This window comes from Panulirus ornatus, chromosome 38 (genome assembly GCF_036320965.1).
Source record: "Panulirus ornatus isolate Po-2019 chromosome 38, ASM3632096v1, whole genome shotgun sequence".
NCBI lineage: Eukaryota > Metazoa > Arthropoda > Malacostraca > Decapoda > Palinuridae > Panulirus > Panulirus ornatus.
Window position 1 is genome coordinate 3,576,901 of NC_092261.1, and position 23,743 is coordinate 3,600,643.

The 23,743-nt window shown below is 37.3% G+C and overlaps 2 protein-coding genes across 5 annotated transcripts; one reads left to right on the forward strand and one right to left on the reverse strand.

Annotated features, from left to right (window-relative positions):
• Nucleotides 1-8: 8 nt before the first annotated feature.
• On the reverse strand, nt 9-19,435 carry LOC139760805 (protein AATF-like). 3 transcript variants are annotated; one of them, XM_071684432.1, is made up of 11 exons: nt 19,229-19,435; nt 17,669-17,785; nt 15,775-16,046; nt 12,678-13,101; nt 11,067-11,257; nt 9,439-9,623; nt 9,148-9,224; nt 8,090-8,254; nt 5,045-5,240; nt 1,699-1,905; nt 9-838 (listed from the first exon to the last, which is right to left on the reverse strand). In XM_071684432.1, exons 3-11 carry the CDS (start codon nt 15,857-15,859, stop codon nt 725-727), a joined length of 1,644 nt encoding a protein of 547 aa, XP_071540533.1. In that variant the 5' UTR covers nt 15,860-16,046; nt 17,669-17,785; nt 19,229-19,435; the 3' UTR covers nt 9-724. The 3 variants fall into 3 exon arrangements, with proteins under 3 accessions (XP_071540533.1, XP_071540534.1, XP_071540532.1); XM_071684433.1 differs by lacking the exon at nt 17,669-17,785; XM_071684431.1 differs by lacking the exons at nt 17,669-17,785; nt 19,229-19,435 and having other exon boundaries at nt 15,775-16,116.
• Nucleotides 19,436-19,826: 391 nt separating this feature from the next.
• Nucleotides 19,827-23,722, forward strand: U2A (small nuclear ribonucleoprotein polypeptide A'-like U2A). 2 transcript variants are annotated; one of them, XM_071684435.1, is made up of 6 exons: nt 19,827-20,220; nt 20,442-20,589; nt 21,230-21,422; nt 21,819-21,978; nt 22,563-22,697; nt 23,160-23,722. In XM_071684435.1, the coding sequence occupies exons 1-6, from the start codon at nt 20,139-20,141 to the stop codon at nt 23,186-23,188; spliced, it is 747 nt and encodes a 248-aa protein (XP_071540536.1). In that variant the 5' UTR covers nt 19,827-20,138; the 3' UTR covers nt 23,189-23,722. The 2 variants fall into 2 exon arrangements, with proteins under 2 accessions (XP_071540536.1, XP_071540538.1); XM_071684437.1 differs by having other exon boundaries at nt 19,830-20,220; nt 22,578-22,697.
• The last annotated feature ends 21 nt before the right edge of the window (nt 23,723-23,743 follow it).

Genomic DNA, 23,743 nt, shown 5'->3' on the forward strand with positions numbered 1-23,743 from the left:
CAAAGTAGTTAGGTTGCCATTTATTATTATTTTCAAGTATTTAACATCCTGTAAAAAAATTCCAATGAAGAGAACACAAATCACCACTGAGCGATCGTATAACTGGGATTTAAGTGTACTAACTGCCAAGGTCACCATCAATATGAAGTTATAATGAAATATAAAAATCTTTTCATCCAATGACAATGATACAGTCATGCCAAAGGAGATGTTTCACTTGCATTGTAACCACATGCATGCAGAGTCTGGCCACACATCGTAGTGATTTGTTAAGCGAGTGCTTTACGATAACATTTGAAAATTTTTGTTCTGTATCTTGTTTGATGCAAAAAGCTATTTACTTTCCACACACTGATACATAAATGTCCAACAGATCATAAAGTATTTCCCAATAAGAAAAGGAGGCAAAGAAGGTGCACAAGTTCAACCAGGAATTACACTGGTGTTATATATTAATCTCCATGAAAATGATTCACGATTGTCTTTGTAGGTCTTAAAGGAGGAAACTTACCAGCATCCTCATTATAAATCATTTCTTACAGAGACAGCTTGTTAAGAATCTTTATATAAGGACATAAATAATATATCTATTGATAAAGAATGGTAAACCAATACTTGTAAAGTACTGTACTTTGAAAAAGTATATTTTCCTTATCTATACATCATTCTTCATTAAACAAATATCACAAATCAGTCCATAACAACTTTGTTGTAAGACTTCTTCTCATGCTAACTGCACAGATTTTCCAAATAGAGAAGCAAAGAGGGTATTGGTCGCAGCATCATCCATGCGTGGTGGGTGGCATGGGGCCAGATACTGTTGGAGCTTGCTCATCACCTGTAAATGAAAGAGAAGCTTATCGTTATGGTATGTATATCATTTACAGATGTAGCCAAACTCTGCTTGCTTGTAGTTATGCTATCAGTGAAAACGTATCATCATCAAGTGATGAAAGGGAGTGTAGTTTTACCCTGGAAATTCTCACTCAAAATGTTTCCATCAATACCCTTCTTCCAATCGTGGTGTAGCCATTCAACTTAAGAAGCCCAATAAAAGAGGAGGGGCAGAGTGGCACTGGGAATGGATGAGGGCAAGTCAGTATGAATACGAATATGTGTATATATGTATATGTATGTGTACGTATATGCATGTGTATATGTACATGTTGATATATTTTATTTCATTATACTCAATCACTGTTCCCTGCAGCAGTCCAATTGTGGGCGAAGCAGAAAGAAAAGACCGCTACCTGGGTAACGAGTGAAAACTGACAACCATTACAGTGCTCACCCACTAAACAGCCCTCCAATTCCTCCAATACCCAGGCGGGTAGTACTAATAATATACCTCCCCGGTCAGTGGCTGGTGACCAACTACTGCTTATTAAAGATATATACTGAACAGAGCACACTTTGCTCAAACAAATTATGTGACACAAGACACAAACATACACAAACACAAAAGGCTATGTTAGGTTTTTAAAAAACAACTCTTCAGGAGTCAAAACCATCAGTCCTCCCATAAACATAGCAGACATAAGATGAGTGTTATGAAACAATCATACACAAGCATGCATGAAAATCAATCAATTCAAGAGACTTTTTTTACAAATTGAAAATTGTCATTCTCCACTAAACTACCTAGAATAACTATCCATCCGTAATATTTAAGCAAAAAGGTTCACAAAAAAGTCTTACCTCATATCTGAGTTTTCTTCCTTTGCTTGCCCTTTTATCAACTACCCGTTTGGCCTTTCTTCTCAGATTCTGAATGTCAATCCATTTACGTGATACATCTGTCATACTACTGGAGAGTGACACTTTAGCCTTCAACATCTCCTCTAAAGCTCTTGTGTAAAAGTCAGTGTCATCAAATATTTCAGGGTTATATTCTTCGGTGCAAGACTGTGGATAAGAAAATGAATATATAAATACAATGTCAAAACTGTACCATAATCCTGCTTCTGTATTATTAACACACACACATGGATTTAAAAAAAATAAGAGTGTGGTTGAGAGAGCAAAGAGGGTGTTTTGAAATGGTTTGGTCACATGGAGAAAATGAGTGAGGAAAGATTGACAAAGAGGATATATGTGTCAGAGGTGGAGGGAACGAGGAGAAGTGGAAGACCAAATTGGAGGTGGAAAGATGGGGTGAAAAAGATTCTGAGTGATCGGGGCCTGAACATGCAGGAGGGTGAAAGGCGTGCAAGGAATAGAGTGAATTGAAATGATGTGGTATGCTGGGGTCGACGTGCTGTCAATGGATTGTCAATCTTTCCTCACTCATCTCTCCATGTGACCAAACCATTTCAAAACACCCTCTTCTGCTCTCTCAACCACACTTTTTATTACCACACATCTCTCTTACCCTTTCATTACTTACTCGATCAAACCACTTCACACAACATATTGTCCTCAAACATCTCATTTCCAGCATATCCACCCTCCTCCGCACAATTCTATCTATAGCTCACACCTTGCAACCATATAACATTGTTAGAACCACTATTCCTTCAAACATACCCATTTTTGCTTTCCAAGATAATGTTCTCGACTTCCACACATTTTTCAATGCTCCCAGAATTTTCGCCCCCTCCCCCACCCTATGATTCACTTCCACTTCCATGGTTCCATCCGCTGCCAAATCCACTCCCAGATATCTAAACCACTTCACTTCCTCCAGTTTTTCTCCATTCAAACTTACCTCTCAATTGACTTGTCCCTCAACTCTACTGTACCTAATAGCCTTGCTCTTATTCACATTTACTCTCAGCTTTCTTCTTTCACACTTTACCAAACTCAGTCACCAGCTTCTGCAGTTTCTCACCCGAATCAGTCACCAGCGCTGTATCATCAGCGAACAACAACTGACTCACTTCCTAGGCTCTCTCATCCACAACAAACTGCATACTTGCCCCTCTTTCCAAAACTCTTGCATTCACCTCCCTAACAACCCTAGGGGAGAAAGAATGCTTCCCACACATTCCTCACATGTCGTAGAAGGCGACTAAAGGGGATGGAAGTGGGGGGCTTGAAACCCTCCCCTCCTTGTATTTTAACTTTCTAAAAGGGGAAATGTTGAAATGTATATGTGCGTGTGTGGGCATTTATGTATATACATGTGTATGTGGATGGGTTGAGCCATTCTTTCGTCTGTTTCCTTACGCTACCTTGCTAACGCAGGAGATGGCAATAAAGCATTATAACTAAGGGAGCTGTGGTTTCAGTGCATGACATATGACAGCTAGAGACTGAGTATGAACGAATGTGGCCTTTTTTTTTTTTTTTTTTTTTGTCTTCGTAGCATTACCTCGCTGGTGGTGGTGGTAGTGGGGGGATGCCATTTCATGTGTGGCAGGTGGCGACGGGAATGGATGAAGGCAGCAAGTATGAATATGTATATGTATGTGTATGTATATGTATGTATAAGTTGATATGTATATGTATAAACGCGTGTATGGGTGTGTACATGGGTGGGTTGGGCTATTCCTCGTCTGTTTCCTTGCGCTACCTCACCGATGCGGGAAACAGCAATTAGGTATAATAATAATAATAATAATAAAAAAGGGTGTCAGTGTTCTTGAATAGTAAGTCAGGCTATAACATTCAGTATTTCTACATCTTAAGGTAAGGTGCCTTAATACTGACAGAATGCATGAATGATGACCTTAAATAAATGCATGGGGAACAACAAGAGTGAATACCATAATTGCAGAAGTTGAGTATAACTGGTAGAGTGTTTCAGAAAGTGATGACGGTGGCAACATGCAGACAATATCTGCCTTGGGAGAAGCAAAGTGGTTTTAGTAGAGGTAGACAGTGTGTGGACCAGGTGTTTACTTTGAGGGATTTATGTCAGAAATACTTTAGAGGGTGCAATAGTGAACTGCAAGTGGCATTCTTGGACATGGAGAAAACTTCTAATGGGGATGACAGAGAGGTCTTGAGGAAGGCCCTGAAAATTTATGGGGTAAATGGAAAATTACTAAAAGATGGGGGTAATTTTTAAAGGGAGAGTAAGGCATGCAGCCAAAACATGGACATAGGACGAGTTAAATAGGTCAAGAATCCAGGCAGTAGAAATGGGTTATTTGAAAGGACCGTGTGGTGTGATAAGACAGAATAACAAAAATAATGAGGGGTGTATGAGATATGTTTTAAGCATCTCCGAACCCACACTGTGATCTGTGACAGTTTTATCCCAAAAATCTTACATTTTGATTTTACAGTGACTCTAGTGTTTTACATTATAGCTTCAAAAGATAAAACTTCATCAACTCATAAGAGTAAAAGGCAGAATATGTATGTGAAAGAGAAGCTGGAATTCTCAGGGGAACATAAAGAAGAGTCTATGAACCTATTAAAGGACATTCAATAGTATACTAATGTATAGTGTACAGTGACTACCAGAAATTGAAACGTACTATGTAAGTGTTTTACTAGTGTAGTACATATTATGGAGTAAGTAAAATCTACTGCTTCCTCCAACACTGCCTACAACCCCACCACCATCACCATGGCCAACTCCAACTTTACTTATAACCCCACAATAAATATTAGTGTACCACCAACAATGGCTCTGGTGAGTACAATACAGTTTATGTACAAAAAATTACTGTACTACTGTGTTACATCCAAATACTATATATACAGGTCCAATCAAAACTTGGCCAGATTTTAAGAGCTGAAAAATTCCAGACTTACTACATTCTGATCTCATGAGCATATCGGTGAAGTGTAAACAGATAGTCCAACAATAACCTTCTGGAAAAACTGAATGGTATGATTCCAAAAGGAACATCCTGTATTGATGGCAGAAAATTATTTCCATCAATCTAATATAGAAAAATAACATTAAAATTGAAGCATTTATTGCTTTATGTTTTCACTCAATTATAAAGGACATCTCTGTTTACTGTATAAACATATTCCTAAGGCAGTTAATACAATATTTAAATACACAAATGAAACGGAAATAATTTCCTGCAAAAATCTTGTACTTAATCATTAGAAAGTAACAAAGTAAAAACTTATTCCACACCTCTTCTGTCAAATCATCACTTTGGCCCAAAATGTGGTAACTGGTGCCCCTTGTTGCCCCAGTCAGCTGAGTGCGACGAATCAGTTGCTGTTTATTAGCAAGGATGTTGTTCAGCTGCTGTACTGCAGAAACTTCAAACCCACTGAATTTGTCATGAGAATTACGACTGGAGAGTAGCTTTGTTTTCTCATACCATCTGAAAATTTAGAGTTAGTAAAATACATTTCTTACAGTAAAACACATTTTGATAAGTATATATCAACTTATCAAGTGGAAACAGAAATAGCGTTTCAAAATCTAAACCTTGTACTGTAACTTCAACCTGGATACAACACAAATGCTTATAAAGGAAACAGCGTATAATTATTTCATAAAGCATTTCACTGCATGTGGTTTCAGAAGTGATAGAGGATGTGTGGATCAGGTGTTTGCTTTGAAGAATGTATGTGAGAAATACTTAGAAAAGCAAATGGATTTGTATGTAGCATTTATGGATCTGGAGAAGGCATATGATAGAGTTGATAGAGATGCTCTGTGGAAGGTATTAAGAATATATGGTGTGGGAGGCAAGTTGTTAGAAGCAGTGAAAAGTTTTTATCGAGGATGTAAGGCATGTGTACGTGTAGGAAGAGAGGAAAGTGATTGGTTCTCAGTGAATGTAGGTTTGTGGCAGGGGTGTGTGATGTCTCCATGGTTGTTTAATTTGTTTATGGATGGGGTTGTTAGGGAGGTGAATGCAAGAGTTTTGGAAAGAGGGGCAAGTATGAAGTCTGTTGGGGATGAGAGAGCTTGGGAAGTGAGTCAGTTGTTGTTCGCTGATGATACAGCGCTGGTGGCTGATTCATGTGAGAAACTGCAGAAGCTGGCGACTGAGTTTGGTAAAGTGTGTGAAAGAAGAAAGTTAAGAGTAAATGTGAATAAGAGCAAGGTTATTAGGTACAGTAGGGTTGAGGGTCAAGTCAATTGGGAGGTAAGTTTGAATGGAGAAAAACTGGAGGAAGTAAAGTGTTTTAGATATCTGGGAGTGGATCCGGCAGCGGATGGAACCATGGAAGCGGAAGTGGGGGAGGGGGCGAAAATCCTGGGAGCCTTGAAGAATGTGTGGAAGTTGAGAACATTATCTCGGAAAGCAAAAATGGGTATGTTTGAAGGAATAGTGGTTCCAACAATGTTGTATGGTTGCGAGGCGTGGGCTATGGATAGAGTTGTGCGCAGGAGGATGGATGTGCTGGAAATGAGATGTTTGAGGACAATGTGTGGTGTGAGGTGGTTTGATCGAGTAAGTAACGTAAGGGTAAGAGAGATGTGTGGAAATAAAAAGAGCGTGGTTGAGAGAGCAGAAGAGGGTGTTTTGAAATGGTTTGGGCACATGGAGAGAATGAGTGAGGAAAGATTGACCAAGAGGATATACGTGTCGGAGGTGGAGGGAACGAGAAGTGGGAGACCAAATTGGAGGTGGAAAGATGGAGTGAAAAAGATTTTGTGTGATCGGGGCCTGAACATGCAGGAGGGTGAAAGGAGGGCAAGGAATAGAGTGAATTGGATCGATGTGGTATACCGGGGTTGACGTGCTGTCAGTGGATTGAATCAGGGCATGTGAAGCGTCTGGGGTAAACCATGGAAAGCTGTGTAGGTATGTATATTTGCGTGTGTGGACGTATGTATATACATGTGTATGGGGGTGGGTTGGGCCATTTCTTTCGTCTGTTTCCTTGCGCTACCTCGCAAACGCGGGAGACAGCGAAAAAAAAAAAAACATGTAAATATTACAAAAAGATCTGCAATGTCTCAGCCCTAACACCTACTTTTAGGAATCTGTATTGGAGAAACCACAATGGGACTCAAATGTGGATAACCGAGGCAAGTTGAATGAGACACATCTAACTGAATGTACAAATACATATGAAAACACCAGTTAACATACTGAAAGAAAGTGAATTCAGCATTGGAAGTGTTTTAATGCCTGCAATGGATGAAGAAAAAAGAAAACAAATTGTCCTAACAGACAAAATAAAACCTGCAACAAGATCCAAGAAATTTTTTGTGTGATCTGAAAAACATCAGTAAAGAGTTCCAGTAAAAAAGCTTTTTAAATGCCAATTTTTAAAATATGGTAATGATGGTGGGAAAAAACTTACAAACACACTTTTGGTAAAGTGCCAAGGGAGTGAAAAAGGGAAAATGTCATATCCATCTATAAGAAAGGAGAGGAGGAAGATTTGAAGAACTACAGACCAGTCTCCCAGTGTGGTATGTAACTACAAAAGTTAACCAGAAAGCAAATGGATGAAATTCTACAGAGGAGAAATTATCTAAGTGAGAGGCAACATGGTCTTAGAGTGAGGAGGTCATGTATAACAAACCTCTTAGATTTCTATGAAAGAATGAGCTCTTAGACAAAATGAAAGGCTGTTTAGACTTTTTACATCTTGAGTGCTAAAAAGCAATTGATACGGCATCATATGGTCAAAATATGACTTAAAAAAAAGGAGAAAAAAAAAATATGAGAAACCCCTCTGTTAACAGAAAAGGAAGGAAAAGTTAATCCATTGACAACTACAGCAACTGTCATAATGGAATAAAATTGAAAATTAGTTTCCAGAACATCTGGGGAAAGCCAAAGGAGAAAAGTCTACAATAATCAATCATCAATAGCTTTCCCTTTGTCTGGCATGGCCATACTCCATCTGCTTGAGGTTATAATGCTTATACTGGGACAGCAAGAGCACATTAGAAATTTACCAAAAAGATTTCTGATGAATGGAGAATCATTATTGAGGGCTGAATTTCATCCAAGTTCAGATAAATAATTGTGGAAATAGAGCAAGTGCAATACATACAGTGAGATACTGAATAGTGTTTTATTTCAAATATCAACACTGATTTAAAATGTTCCAGCAAGATGTTGTTTCCAATTTTGGAATGTTAAAATATGACATATTAACTACATCATGAAGGAAACTCATGATTAGTAACCAAAAGATGTCCCAATCTGAGCTTCAGATTCACTACATGTACCCTCTAAATACAAAGAAAAACACTCACTTGTTGAGAGCCTGATCTCTAAATGGTAGTACAGATGCATGTCTCTTCCTTATTACCTCCTCATACTCCTCCATCTTCATCTTGCGTTTGATTCCATGAGTACTGAGAGCGCTCTCTTCTGCATAATCATCATTCTCTTCCTCACTACTGGGTATCTCCTCATCACTGAAGAGCAAAAGTCAGTGACATACTGATATCTGGATATATCACTGTACATCTATTTGAAAAAAAAATTCTTTTATAATTCTTTTATAAATAAGTAATGACACATACAAGCCCTTAACCCTTTCTGTGGGGCTCCTGTAGCTTCAAGGTCACTTTCCAATCAGGAACAAGTAAAAAGAATTCACTCTCTTTGAGTGAGAAGTTCCTTAACCAATAGACCTTAGCCCCCTCCTCCACACCACTAATCACTTCAGCCCTATGGTTCCATCCCATTTAATATCCCTCTGAGGTCCTCTTCTGCACCTTGTTACCCTACCTTTGTTCACAGTAGCCTCATTTTTTCTTCCACACATTCTCCCAACCTTTGTCATTAGTATCTGCAGTTTCTCTCTGGGGGTCTAAAAAAAAAAAAAAAAAAAAAAAAAAAAAAAAAAAAAACCATTCTACATGCAAAGAGCAATTTCATCATCTCCCATACCCCCTATTTTCATCTTCCTCATCCCATTCATTATTAATATCATACAACCCTAAGGACCCCTTCCCTAGGGAATACTGTAGCTTCAGGGCTGAGCTACTATCACTAACACTGAAATGATGGACTCTTACGATGAGAAATTCTACAATGAGATCATACTCTATTGACGCAACCTCAAGAAAGGTGACATTTTATTGTACCACAACCATAAGCAGGCAGAGTCCATCAATACCTCATCACATCCATGAAATCACTGGGTATCCCAACAATGTCCTATTCTTAAATGGTAAGAGACATGAGCTTAAACCAATAGACAGCAATTATTACTGAGAAATTACTGACAATCCAACAGAGTCCTATTCTTTAATGGTAAAAGACATGAGCTTAAACTGTAAAAAGAGTGTTTAAACATACTCACCTCTCAGTTGCCTCAGGCCTGGGCTTCTTTCCAGTGATTATGTGTCTTGTTTCATGATTCTGTTTCAACAGCAGTGTCTGAAAGAGTAAAGAAAAAGGTTCAAAATATATGAGACTTTCTGAGCTAATAAGTAAGGAATGACAATGTAAAAAAGAGATGTGGTAGCTAGAGAAATATAAATAAGAGAGCCGAACAAAGTGTGCTGAAATGGTTTGGACATAAGAAAAACAAAGAGGGTAAGTCATGACTGCACAGGAAAAGGTAAATCACATAAGTAGTTTATGACAGTACCTGAACATGAAGAAGAGTAGTGAGCAATCTTTTGGCTGCTGTTTTGGATGCAATGAGGTTCTTGATGTAATGAGGATCATTCTCCCTCAGGAAGAGCTTGTATGTATTAAACTGGGGTAATTGATTGGCTCCAATAACTACCTTCTGCAAACTTATCCGCCCCTCAAACAAAGAGTCATAAATTGCTGCAAGGAAAAACAATGTTTACATACCATTTGTACAATGTTCTTGCATAATATACTAAATATACCTTCATCATGAAAGAACAATGTTAGTTGTGAAAATCCGTCTTATTCTACTACTTCACTGTCATCACCTCAACTACCAATACTGAAGAAATAGCATCCCAACCCTGTGGGGTAGCAAAGAGCATGATACATTATCAGCGATTCATGAACATTAAACACATACCTTTCATCCTACTCATACCTCTTAATCCATTCCATATTTGTTTTTTTTGTTAATAAAGAAAATACTCCGAGTCAAAGGCAAAAAATATAAAGAGGTATGATTATAGTGCAGATACAGTGGGTAAACAGAATAATTAAGGAAAGAAAGTGTGAATGCAGACAGCTTTCAAAAGTTCAAAAAGCTATATGATAAAGAAAGTTGAAGGGATAGGACCCACAAGTGTAGAGCTCCTTCCCTGCACAGTGCACATTGATGATTATGAATGATTACAAAAAGACACTGCCTCTGTAGTGCAGCAGATAGTGCCATGACTCATCAAAATAATAGGCTAGGGTTCGAGTCCTGATTAGGAAAGCAAGTTCATGACCAACCCAACAGTTCATTCTCCCCTTCTAGGTTGGGTCGGTATATGGCATAGCTTGAATGTGTATACGAGTGTATATACGTATAAAGTTCAGATACAGCATATGTACAAGGTTAAAATAGAACTAAAAAGCTGTAAAAGTCTCTCCCAATGCTGTAATACACAACTAGTACTAACAAATAGTAATAAAAATAAACACATAATCACAATAAGTCTCCTGAATAGACCATCACTGGTTCAGATTCCAATACCGTAGTATATCGTCTCATATCAAAATCAACAGCAAGTATTAAAGCTGACAGTCATTACTATTGCTGTACTTGATAAACAGCTAAAGAGAGGACATAAAACAGTTGAGTGAGAGTGACCAACTTAAACAAGCCTAAAAGGCATATGTACTGAGTGGTACATCATTAGCTGGCATGGTGGACAGCTGCTTGCTTCAAAGTGAAATTTGTTAACTTTAGAAGATTATATTACCATCACCCCTATGGGATACAGCATTTGAAAGGGCAGTCAGTCATGACAGTATGATAAGTCACAATAAAAACTGCCGAATAATTAATAATCAACTGACTTTTGCTTATCCTCAGATTAACTATTATTTTCATTATTGTCCTGTTGCTAACTTGCAAAAGCCGGAAGCTGTAAACAAGCATAAAAGAAGAATGAATAAGGAATGTATATGTCTGTGCCTAAAATTACAACTCCTATGAAATATAATACACACTTTGTCTTGTAAAACAAAACCATACTATTGAAATGCTTTCATAATTCTTATGCTTTGACATTAAAACTGTTACTTTACTCAGGCAATCTTTTTCTTTCTAAATACAGCTGTAAGTTCCCATACCCAGCTGATTCTTTACTGCCTGACCCTTCTTCACTTCCTCTGTTTGGTCTGCAGTGCTGAACTTCTTGAGTGAATTCTCCTTTCTATCTCCCATTTCAATTTCTTTTTCCGTTTCTTCATCATCACTGTCCTCACCAGATTCTTCTTCAAAATCATCAGCAAACTTGCTAAAATTCCCATCATCAACAAATCTGAGAAATTACCAGACTCATGTGAATACATGGATCAGAATAATAAAAGCATAAGCTGAAGAAATAAAAGGGTAAAGATGGTTTGTGAGGATATCTCTATTTCTGCATGCCAGCAAAGAATGTCAGGATACATACTTTGAATCCTGTCTAGTTAAACTAATAGTAAGAACAGATGGACTATAAAACAAGAATGCCAAACATCCTCACATAGTACAAGAACTCCTAAATAAAAATGAACACCTTCAGAAACTAATGAAACAGTTGTCGATTCGTCTCCCTCTCACCTAGGATTCATCTTACATCTGAACAGTGTCCAATGGCCATTAAAGTATTGGTCTCAAAAAAGCCTGGTCCACTAATAACAAACACTAATGTGAGCGAGTGGCAGGTGTACAAGTCCTTCATGCATCCTTTTTCACAATGCAGTACTGTCTCCTGCATCTTCCCCATTCAGTTCAATATTTAGACATGGAATACTTTCTAGCAATCAATAAATTACTGTACATTATGAAAATCACCAATAGTACTACGAAAGTTAAAAATCATTAATAATGGTTATCTATTCTGAACACTTTTCAAGAGCAAGAAATTATTACTGTGCATACTATCTAAGTATTCAATTTTATCAAATATGAAAGTTATTACAATAAAGAACCAATATATGGTACGAAGTACCTCCTCAGGAGATTCCAGTTACATACCATTTCTTATCACTTTGCACATAATCCCCTCTTACATACCACAAACACACAGGTATATAAACATATATAACTACAGCTCCTTATCCATATCCAGGCCCCACAAACATTTCCATGGTTACACCAAACATTTCACATGCCCTGGTTCAGTCCACCGACAGCGTGTCGACCCCAGTATACCACATCATTCCAATTCACTCTATTCCTTGCACACCTCTCACACTCCTGTATGTTCAGGCCCCGACTGCTCAAAATCTTTTTTCATTCCATCCTTCCACCTTCAACTCAGTCTCCTGCTTATATATATCCTCAATCTGATCTTACTCTTTAAAAATGATCTTCGGCATCTGCTCCCACACATCTCATTTATCAATAAGTCCATAACTCCTAAAAAGTCTTTATATTTTTTACCAATGAAGTCAGTTCCAATTTCCCATCACTTTCTTTTCCACTGGATCCAAACCTTTAACAAATGATTATCCTATTACAGCAACTACAAAAAGCATGCTCAAAGCACTATACTAGCCAATCTTCTATCTGATGCTGGTTTCATAAGCACTATGTACAGGTCTATGCCCCTCCTTCCCATAATCCTCTCCAAACCTTTGACTTAACTATTTGTGGTAATACTTCTTCAGAATAAAAACAATATATAATGCTTTAATAAGTATACATACTACAAGCTTCTCTCTCTATTCAGGAAAAAGAGACAGTCAACTTACGTAAAACCATCTGGTTCATTCTGCATTCGTTGAAGCTTTTTTATTGTGCGCTCATCTCCTGTGTCATAATTATTATCATCATCCATATTTTGATTTAGGAGAGATTCTCTTTCATCTTCATCTACATCGTCACTTTCCATTGAGCTCTCTTCTTCACTTTCCATGTCATTTTCCTCTTTCTCCTCCTCACCATCAATGTTTTCTTCATCATCATCATCCTCAATGGAAAAGTACTTTGCAAGGTTTGGATCATATTCAATTTCATCATTCTTCTTCAGATCTCCACGAAATATTTTTTTCCCTTTGTAACGGGGGTCTGTTTCAGCTTGAAGAGCTGCATTTCTTGCTCGAAGTTTACTTACAGAAAGTTGACTTGCATCTGTTCGCTCATCCTCAGCTATGTCCACAACCTGGGCTTTTGTTTCTGTTGCAAAGGAAAAACAAGATACAGAAAACTGGCATATAAAATACTCTATATGTAAACTGGGATGCTGTCTACAAGATTGTGTCAATACTCCCACTTCTCCTCATTCCCTCCACCTCTGACACATATATCCTCTTTGTCAATCTTTCCTCACTCATTCTCTCCATGTGACCAAACCATTTCAAAACACCCTCTTCTGCTCTCTCAACCACACTCTTTTTATTACCACACATCTCTCTTACCCTTTCATCACTTACTCGATCAAACCACTTTACACCACATATTGTCCTCAAACATCTCATTTCCAGCACATCCACCCTCCTTCGCACAACTCTATCTATAGCCCACGCCTTGCAACCATATAACATTGTTGGAACCACTATTCCTTCAAACATACCCATTTTTGCTTTCCGAGATAACGTTTTCGCCTTCCACACATTTTCAATGCTCCCGGAACTTTCGCTCCTCTCCCACCCTATGACTCACTTCTGCTTCCATCCGCTGCCAAATCCACTCCCAGATATCTAAAACACTTCACTTCCTTCAGTTTTTCTCCATTCAAACGTACCTCCCAATTGACTTGTCCTTCAATCCTACTGTACCTAATAACCTTGCTCTTATTCACATTTACTCTCAGCTTTCTTCTTTCACACACTTTACCAAACTCGGTCACCAGTTTCTGCAGTTTCTCACTCGAATCAGCCACCAGCGCTGTATCATCAGCGAACAACAACTGACTCACTTCCCAAGCTCTCTCATCCACAACACACTGCATACTTGCCTCTCTCTCCAAAACTCTTGCATTCACCTCCCTAACAACCCCATCCATAAACAAATTAAACAACCATGGAGACATCACACACCCCTGCTGCAAACCGACATTCACTGTAGCGAGGTGGCGATGGAAATGGATGAAGGCAGCAAGTATGAATATGTACACGTGTACATATCTGTGCATATATATGTATGTATGTATATGCTGAAATGTATATGTATGTATATGTGCTTTATGTATATATACGTGTATGTGGGAGGTTGGGCCATTCTTTGTCTGTTTCCTTGCGCTACCTTGCTAATGCAGGAGATCCATTTTCATCTTGTACCTCTCCTGCCTTAGTGAGGTATTATCAGGAACAGACACACAATCACCTCATAAACAAACATATATCATTGGCCGTTATGTACCACAGCTCACGTTTACCATCCACAGGCAAGCCCTACAGACTATCCCATGGCTCACCTTAACAACAAAATATGCCTTGGTTCAGCCTGATGACTCCAATTCACCCCGACTATCACCAAGATCCAATTCATATTATCCAATGGATGCCTCTTACCCTCCTGAATGTCCAAGCAAAGACAACCCACTCCCTACTTCACCCCATCCTTCTATCTCATCAGTCTTCCCCTGACACACAGGTCCTCTAAGTAAGTCCGTACATTCACCCACTAAATATGACCATACCATTTCAACACACCCTAACTGCCCCTCTCGGAATAACAACTCTGTATAGTCTCAGGCTGCAAGACAATTTGGTAAACATGGACCTCTAATGCACCACTTAAACTAGTTATGTTTTACCCTTTAGAGGGTGATTATTCCTTGTGGGATACTCAATTTGCATCGTTCTACATGAAAAAGTCAAAAGGTCTTGCCTCCATTTTTATGTAGAGATACAGACTGAAATGAAACTAAGGGAGCTTGACTAAAATCATTCATTTTCATCCTACAACAATCAAATAACTTGATAATAAAAAGGGCTATAAAGATCAGGGAAAAAATATAGGGTGAAATAAAGAAGGCAACAAAACAGGAACAGAAATTACCATAACCAAAGGAAACCTCACCTAACTTTTCCTAACACTGTTATATATGGTGAAAATTATGTTGAATTGTTACTGTTTGTATTTAACAAGTCACAAAAAAGGATTCCACAAATAAATGACCTACTTTAACATATGCTTCACCATATTTTCTGATTGAGTAAACTTGTAAGAGTAATTACGTTTCAACTTTAACAATGATATTCAAGGTGAACCTAGGTGGCTACAAGATATAAGGAGTTTCTATAACTTTGACCAGATTTCCAGAATTGTTTCAGCTAATTCTCCTCTAGGTTTGTCCTTTGATTTCTCTACCTTCAAAGTCCTATATTAATTTCTGTACACATATGGATTTCATCAATGGATACATGGTAATGCTTGGGATCACATGGCCACTCAGCCTGATGTCTGGTGATCAGAATACTTTGATTTCCATCACTATGCCATTATTAACGCCCCCCCCCCCCATATTTTCCAATCCCTCACGACCCTATCACTAACAAATTAATCAATTTTGATAACTTTCAATTATAGTAAAGCAAAATCCCCTATCTTACATCATTCATTACAATAACAACAAAGATCCCATAATAAAAAACTAAGACATCAAACCTATAAAAGTGACGTCTCTTACCTGGTTACCAGTTCCCGTCGATTCCTAAACATGAATCGATGACATATTATTTACAACAATTTCCATGAGCTTCGCTGCTCTCCCTGCTACAAAATTATATCATAAGAAAATACAAACTCAAAATCAAGCTCCACCGCTGTTAAATATTTTTCACATTATTTCATATCGACAATCATACTCAAAAGGTAAGAGTGGAAGGGTTTATTGAGCCTTACCTTGATTTCCATCTTCATCAACATTGAAGGATGCTGCTGGGTTCAGAAGATATTTCTCAACATAAGACTTCAAAGCGTCGGCCATAGTTAGATATATGAACAATTTCTCTTCTTAGCCTAGTGACTTGATGGCCTATCGTCCACCAATGCTCATATTTTTGTATGGAGAGAATGAACTTTCTCGGCTCCAATGTTCCACCTCAGCATTCCTTAATCAAATTGGACTTTTTGTTCACAGAATGTTTTCCATTTTCATCCTTCCTCTTCAACACCTGAAAACATTCGCAATCTTTACACTTTACTACCAAACGTTCACCTTCCACATGTCTGGTGAGTATTTGTAAACAATGGCATTAAGTATGAGGCAGAATCCTAAAAAATCTACTACTTATATCAAGATATTAACTATATATATAGCATAATATATATAAGCATAAGAAACATCTTTCATTTTTTATCAAATGAAATGTAAGTGATATATACTTGAGTCCTTACATATTTTCCGAACTTTGGTTTTCAGTTACCGAACACCTGCAGCCAGCCTACCACAAGTTGAATTTGACAAGCAATATTACTGACAATGTTCAGATTTCATTTGAAAATACAATTCAAATCGAGTGTGGCAAACTCCAGAAATATGCTGCAATATATTAGAACACAGTATATACCATTCAAATTAACCGTGTTCAGATGATCTGGTTGAAAAAAAAAATATTTACCATCAAAGTAGCCAAAGAAAAAAATCCATAATACTATTACCAGATTGGTCGGCCAAACACAGACATACGTCGTATTTGCATTATGTACTATTTCTTATAAAGTGAAAAAGCTTATAAGAATAGCAAAATAACCAAGAGACAATTGATATAGGCTTTAATTTGCCCAAAAATTTAAGTGGAAGGAGAGCGATCAATGAGGGGGAGGGAGTGCAGGGGGTTCATTGTATTCGGGCCCGGAGATCCAAAAGGGGACCCGGGAATTTCTTGGGATATCGGAAAAAGTTTGCAAATATATTGGAGATTAGCATTCCACCCCTCTCTCATCTTCTATACTCTTTTTGGCCTTACAGCTCATGGTATAAAACCGTAAAGGATTAAAAAAAAAAAAAAAACAGCATGACTGATGGAGAAGGGAAGGGGACCCGAAAGGAACTTTGTACCCCCTGATAAAATTCTTCTCAGAAGCCCTGGAAGGAGCATGTGTATTACAAAATATCAGGACGCTCTAAAAAACACGGTCTTGGGATGCAGCACCATGAGGCAGTGGTGACAATCACTGGACACAACAGGAGCAAGTTTAACGTATAATAGAGTAAATATTTGAGTTATTTTTGACCTCCATGTAACACATTTGTAAGACACTTAAAATGCTGGATTTTGAATTTAGATTTGATAAACTTTGAGACAGTGTAGTTTTATTAATAGAGTGATGCCTGTCGTTGCCATCAGAGAAAACCAGACTTTTTTATGGGGGTCAAAACCAGTGCACAATAAACTTTCATAATATCTTTACCACTTCCTCACTTTCCCTCGTTAGATCATGTATGCCATGTACGTGGCATTAAAACATTGCAATATATGCTGCTGCGAATATGCAACAACATAGTCTCGACTAAACAGTATTAACACACAATTTCAGAGTAAATATATGGTACACATATACAAGATTAAGAAGATGGGGCAACAAAAGTGTAAAGTGCTCTCCCGTAAAACACATAGTAATATGAACAACTGCTGACCCATGAGGATTGATTAGCAATTAACATAGACAAAAAAAGCTGTCAAGATACACAGAATACAGGGAACATTAAGAAATCAAGATAGCACTGAAAAATAGCTAACAACAGATAACAGAAAACACAATAAGATGAACAATTAAAAATTTTACTCATTACCCAGAAGGTGGTTTTCTTAATCTTCCAGTGGAGGACCCATGGGTGTCTGCATTTGTCCCTCCTTTTCTATAATACGAGCATGTTTTTTTGCTTCCGTAATACGAATATGTCCTGCTTCTGTAATACGAGTATGTCCCTTAGCTTTTGAAACAAAATAAATGGTGTGATAATATATCATACTCTTGTGTTTATATCTATGCTGTAACATTATTATCTTTAATCTTATTAGATTGTTTTCCTAAGGGTTCTGTTAGGGTCATTATGGATATGAACAGAACATTTGGCAACACTAGCTTACAAAGTTTCAGCATAACGAGACAAAAATTATTAGAAAATGATAAGAACGAAACTTGAGGAGCCACCTTAAGGGGGAAATCTTCCACATGTTACTGCGGATTAAAGCAAAAATGAATCAGAGTAATGCATGTGAATTATGCAAAGATTCAGAAGGCACAGTGAACACAACAGGGCCCTACAACAGTCCTCTGGTCACCAATGTATCTTTGGACGTGATAGCGGGAGGAGCCCCTTACGAGGAGGTATGGAACCCAAAATATATAAAACACTCAACGTCATTGTAGACAAAACTAGTTGCACATACAGCGATTGACTAAACCGAACCATTACTTATCTGGGGCATTAAGTTAAAAGAAAGCCTAAATCTGGAAGATTATGACTGGCATCCTAGGCTTGAAAAAAATATATAAGCATATATTGGGATAGGAAGAAAGTACTTATTCACTGTGACTAATGAAATCCTTAATCATGACTTATCCTTTCTCTAGGAACACATTCACCAAAGCTTATAAGTCAGAGGCCAAAGCAAGAGTTAGATTGGACTGTCTACTCAAAATTTCTAAAATAAACCTCCAGAAAATAATGTGTCTTAGTATAGATTACTCTGACCATACTTTAACAAAACCAGCAATAATTTCCCATTGGGTAATATAAATTATAAGTTAAAATCTTCAACCTAATCATATCCCTAGCATTCTAAAATGATCTCGGAGGATACTAGGGGTGTGAATGATGATAATAGATTAATGGACCAGTCATTACGATGACAGATACAGACACTGACCTTAAACCTCTATCATTTGAACTATTGTTACTGCCTTTTACACAAAGTAATCTGTTCACATATCAATCCTAAATTGTCTGAACGTTGCAATTAACCCATTAACATGAATGATTCCTAAAACAATGCACTACAGATGGCTGGAGGATCTACAATAAAAGTTCTCCACAAAATCGGTTTCAGGGAATCATGAAAAATGTGAAGTGATGAAACTACAGCTTCAAAATCACCTGCATGTATTATGGAATAATGCAAGGGACTCATCAAATGCCACTTCCATATAGAATGTTTTTCAAATGGCTCTACCGTAGTTTCAGCCACCTATTTCTACCAATCCGCATTCTATAATTCATCTTCAATACTTGGTCACATAATGTGCATAAAGTTAAACAGTCTGTTCAAATCGTGAAGTGTGTGATCCTCGGTCACTGAAAAAGTAAAAGAAAAAAAAAGAAAAGTAATTCTAAATCAAGCCAACTTACTCAAGCAAAATCCCTTTGCAAACTTTGTCACAAGATTCTGTTAGTTCCACTTTAGCTTCATCATCCAAGCTTTTACGGTGAATAAAGTCAAACACTCAGTTCATATTGCAAATCCTATGATGTCTGATCACTTGAACACAGAAAAATTTACAAAGTAAATTGCCTAATTGACCTATCTGAGGCAGAACTCAGAGCACACTGAGCCTCGACAACCACGGTTGGTTCCATCGCCACCACTACAAGTTTAGGCGGGAGATAGAGCAGCTATTCAGTGGTTTGCCAAGCGAGCTAAAAAGAATGATAAAGGTGTGTATAAACCTTTATGGGAAAACTAGACATACTGATAAAAATGTTACCGAAGGAAATTGACAAAAATACAAATCGCAAGGCAATACGGAATACTACAATTATAATGCAAGCCGTTTATAAGATGAATGATAAGAAATGCCTCTTTATTCTCTTATTAGATACTCGACAAAAGGAATTCCCTCAATATTGCGAAAAACACACAAGGTTTTGATTCTATAATCGCTAAAAATTGTGGCTATTTTATTATGTGCTGATGACTTGCTCTGCTCGGTGGCTTGGTCGCTGTATGTGTTCGTTGGCTTAACCAGAAGGCTTGACACCAACACTAAATATACTAAAAAAAAAAAAAAAAAAAATAAGCCTGGAAAATCTAGTAGATGGAAGAAGCATTTCAACTCATAATTCATATCAAGAAATTAAACAATGAATATATGAACTAAACAAGAGGAGATATCCAAACAAAATAAGTCAGTTCAAGATCTGTAGCAGAACAACAATAACAAAACGTTGAGGACTCTACAGCGGTTCTATATAAAAGAGATACGAGTGTGGTGAAATATAAGAGTAGTAGAGCATATACTAGTGACACAAAGAAGTCAAAATGGTGAAGCTCACACCTGAACTCATTATGCAGTCAGTGCAGCACATCAATCCTCTGCGAGATAGAGAACTCATACTTAGAGGTAATGGCAACATGAGCATGTGGCTATGAGTTTACCTGTAATACCTGTATCTTGTGCTATAACCAATAAATATAAATACATCCTGTAATTCCAGTAAATATGTATACATCCTGTAATTCTAAGGTAATATTGAACAAAGAAATACATTGAATTATTTAAGCTACTGCTGTTTAAGAGCTTGCTCACTCATGATGTCTTAAATCCAATTACCTTTCTTGCAGGTTACAAAATTCCTGTCATTGAAAACCTTGGTGCAACACTTGATCAGTTTGATACTGTTGACTTCAGTGACAACGATATCCGAAAACTTGATGGCTTCCCACTTTTAAAGAGGCTTAAGACATTGCTTCTCAATAATAACAGAATTGTGTTAGTATTTCTCACTGTAAAAGCTGTTATAGTATTGTGCTATATGGGTTATGAACTTTTTTCTAGGTAGTAGAGGTGTACAAACATTAACCAGAACATTTTGAACCGTTCAGCAAGATCTTAAGAATATTGTTTATTTTGATTATCCTTTCATTATCATATTAAAATCAGTTGTCCTGGAGTGTTATGGGTAATGAATGCCAGATGAGTAGTCTGTTTCTGTTTATCATTGTGTTAATTTCCAGTGTTAGGTTCTGTTTATGGTATGGATCATGCTCATGTAGCTCCTATATTGTAGAACATGTACCTATTGCAAGAAATAGATTTGCAGAACTATAATCCTTAATTCCAACACCTTTTGGCTGGTAAAGGGCATCTATGCTTAATTATCTAGGCTGATGTTTCTCCCCTGCTACTCCTGTTTCATTCGAAAGCCTGAAATGAGCTGGCCCTTCGTGAGATGGCCATCCCTAACATACAGGTGTTAAACTTACACATGGAATAGAATAGACAGTAATATGATTCAGGCTCCTGAAGTGGGGTGTTAATGGGATTGCTTGCATTGTTAGGTGAATAAGCTGATAATGGTAATATAGTATATCTATGCACAATTGAGGATTAATATGTTCTCCATTTATAGTCGAATTTCAGACACACTATCAGAGACAGTGCCAAACCTTCAGTGCTTGTACCTGACCAACAATCTGGTACAAGAGCTGGCTGACCTCGATAATTTGGCAGGACTTAAGAGGCTTGAGTATGTTTCATTGTTGGGAAACCCTGTCACCACCCGTGACCACTACCGTCTTTATGTCATCAACAAACTTCCACAGGTAAGCTTTTGAAGGAAAGACTTTCTAATAAGTTCTTTAGGAGAAATGTACGCATATTATTCTATTGCGCAGTTGTTAGGGTGGTATAATGCTCTTTATTAAGTAGGATTTTTTTCATGGCAGAAAAAAAAGGAAAGTAAGGGTATAAAAAATGGTTTATCTGCTGTCATGATCTAGCAAGTGATGTAATGTGGGAACTTTAAAAGGGGGTATTATAGTATAAGTAAATAGGAAGTATTGGTGTTCACAAGGCTTGATGATTTTAGCTTGTGTAAGGAGTCATTCTGTAAGCTTGCAAAGTGAATGTGGCCAAAGTATAATTTGCTGTACATAAAAGGAGTGAATAGGGAGATAATTCTTTGTTTTGGCTTTGTTATTTTTCCTGTCATGCTTCAGGTTCGTGTGGTTGACTTCCGACGAGTACGACAGCGGGAAAGAGAAATGGCCAAAAAACTCTTTAAAAGTAAATTGGGAAAGGAAATCCAGAAGGAAGCAAAGAAAGCCAGAACTTTTGTCCCAGGTGGTGCTGGTATGCTTGACACACGACCAGCTATGGGTTAGTATTTTTCACTTTAATTTACTCTTAGGAACATACTGTAGTCTAGGGTTTCTATTTTTTTATTTACTTATGAAGATACTGTACTTTAATCACTGAGAAGATATCTTTGTGGTACGTTAGGAATCGGTTCTGGTTGCCTGTGACTCATTTTGCTGGTGAGAATGTTAATCTGAACTCTTCAAAAGATGTGTTTGCTTTTATTTGTTCAGGTGTCATCCAAGATAATTTATGATCATAACTTGTTAGTCTGTGTTGACAGTCTTTTGTGTATGAAAAATACATTAAATTTAAGATAGCTACGTATTACATTTAAAGCAGTTTTAAAGATTTCTGTGACTTGTAACACCCATCTGACTAGGAATTATTTGCATCACTTGGCATGAGTGTTGTAACTACATATTGAACATAAAGATGTACATGAGTACACTTGGTACATATGCATGGATGACAGGCAAATCATGTTTTGAAAAACCACTCCTAATATCCATCCATTTTCTTTGTTTTACTACAAAGAAAATTATGTAAATGTTTTGTCTGTGACTGTTGAGAGGCACTTCATTACTATCTTAATTTATAACTAGGTCAAATGTCAGCAGAAGATCAAGCTGCCATTCGTCAGGCTATAGCCAATGCTCGGTCAATGGATGAAGTAGAGAGGCTTCAGCACATGCTTCGCACTGGCAACATTCCCAGCCGGTCACAGCCTACAAAGCACAGTAAGTAATGGTCATGCCTTTGTGTGTGTGTGTATCAGCCACACACCCTCCTCCTGCTCATTTTTGGTGTGTATTGCAAGATTTCTACAAATGTTCAACCGACATGTTTGCATAGCTTGCATTTATGTGAGCATAGCATTATAATCAAAGCTGGTCCTTTTATACTCTTGATCTCTTTGTCCATACAGCAGTCTCATTGATTTTCTTGACAGTCTTTTCACATTCTTTCATGCACATGATCATACTTTGGGTAACCTTTTGGAGTTATGTTCTGCTTATTATACAGGTTCGATTATTTCTTCATTATTGTCCAATACAGAATACTGGTAAAGTATTTGTGTTTGCTGATGATAAGTAGAACAACACTGTAATTAACACAGCACACAAATAGAAATACATCCTTCTTATTGAATTAAAGCAGTCAAGCATATATGGAATTTTAATTCTTCTATTTTGTTGCAGGGCACACGGATGAGGAGGATGATAGCTGAGGCAGCTGTCTCTTGGGTGCAGAAAAGCTGCATGAGCCTAAGTCAGTGTTTGCAGAATAACATTTCTGTTTCAGCTTATCTTTTGAGCCTACATCAGTTTTGAAGGATAATATTTCTGTTTCAGCTTTTCTTTTGGTTGCATTAAGTTTATTGAAACATTAATTCTAGTTAGCGCTACCTCGCTAACGCGGGAGACAGCGACAAAGCAAAATAAATAAATAAATAAATAATTCTAGTATTTTTACTTTAGAAGATATGATTTTTATACATATTGTGGTAAGTACTTCCCTTTTTTCATATGGTATTGCAATATTGAGCTGATCCCAAAAATATGTACAAAGTGATAAGAACAGATATGGATAAGTACAATGATTGTTGACTACTGCTGATACTTTCATGAATTTCATAATTGAAACAAGTTGAATAAACAAATATTTCTTATGTTTGGCTGAGAAGTGAGATGCATTTGGTTTTTGATATTCATAAATCTGAAAAGTTTAAAAAGTGAAATACACTATTTTGAAGTTATAATTACCAAGTTGTTTTTTTTATCCA

Excerpts from the sequence above, each read along its gene's own strand:
- LOC139760805 (XM_071684433.1), bottom strand. The coding sequence starts at position 15,859 with ATGGCCGACGCTTTGAAGTCTTATGTTGAGAAATATCTTCTGAACCCA. Across the intron at positions 13,102-15,774 it reads TGATGAAGATGGAAATCAAG|AAACAAAAGCCCAGGTTGTG; the intron begins GTAAGGCTCAAT and ends CCTTTGCAACAG. Across the intron at positions 8,255-9,147 it reads AGGCCTGAGGCAACTGAGAG|TGATGAGGAGATACCCAGTA; the intron begins GTGAGTATGTTT and ends TTTGCTCTTCAG.
- U2A (XM_071684435.1), top strand. The coding sequence starts at position 20,139 with ATGGTGAAGCTCACACCTGAACTCATTATGCAGTCAGTGCAGCACATC. Across the intron at positions 20,221-20,441 it reads TAGAGAACTCATACTTAGAG|GTTACAAAATTCCTGTCATT; the intron begins GTAATGGCAACA and ends CCTTTCTTGCAG. Across the intron at positions 20,590-21,229 it reads CTCAATAATAACAGAATTGT|TCGAATTTCAGACACACTAT; the intron begins GTTAGTATTTCT and ends CTCCATTTATAG.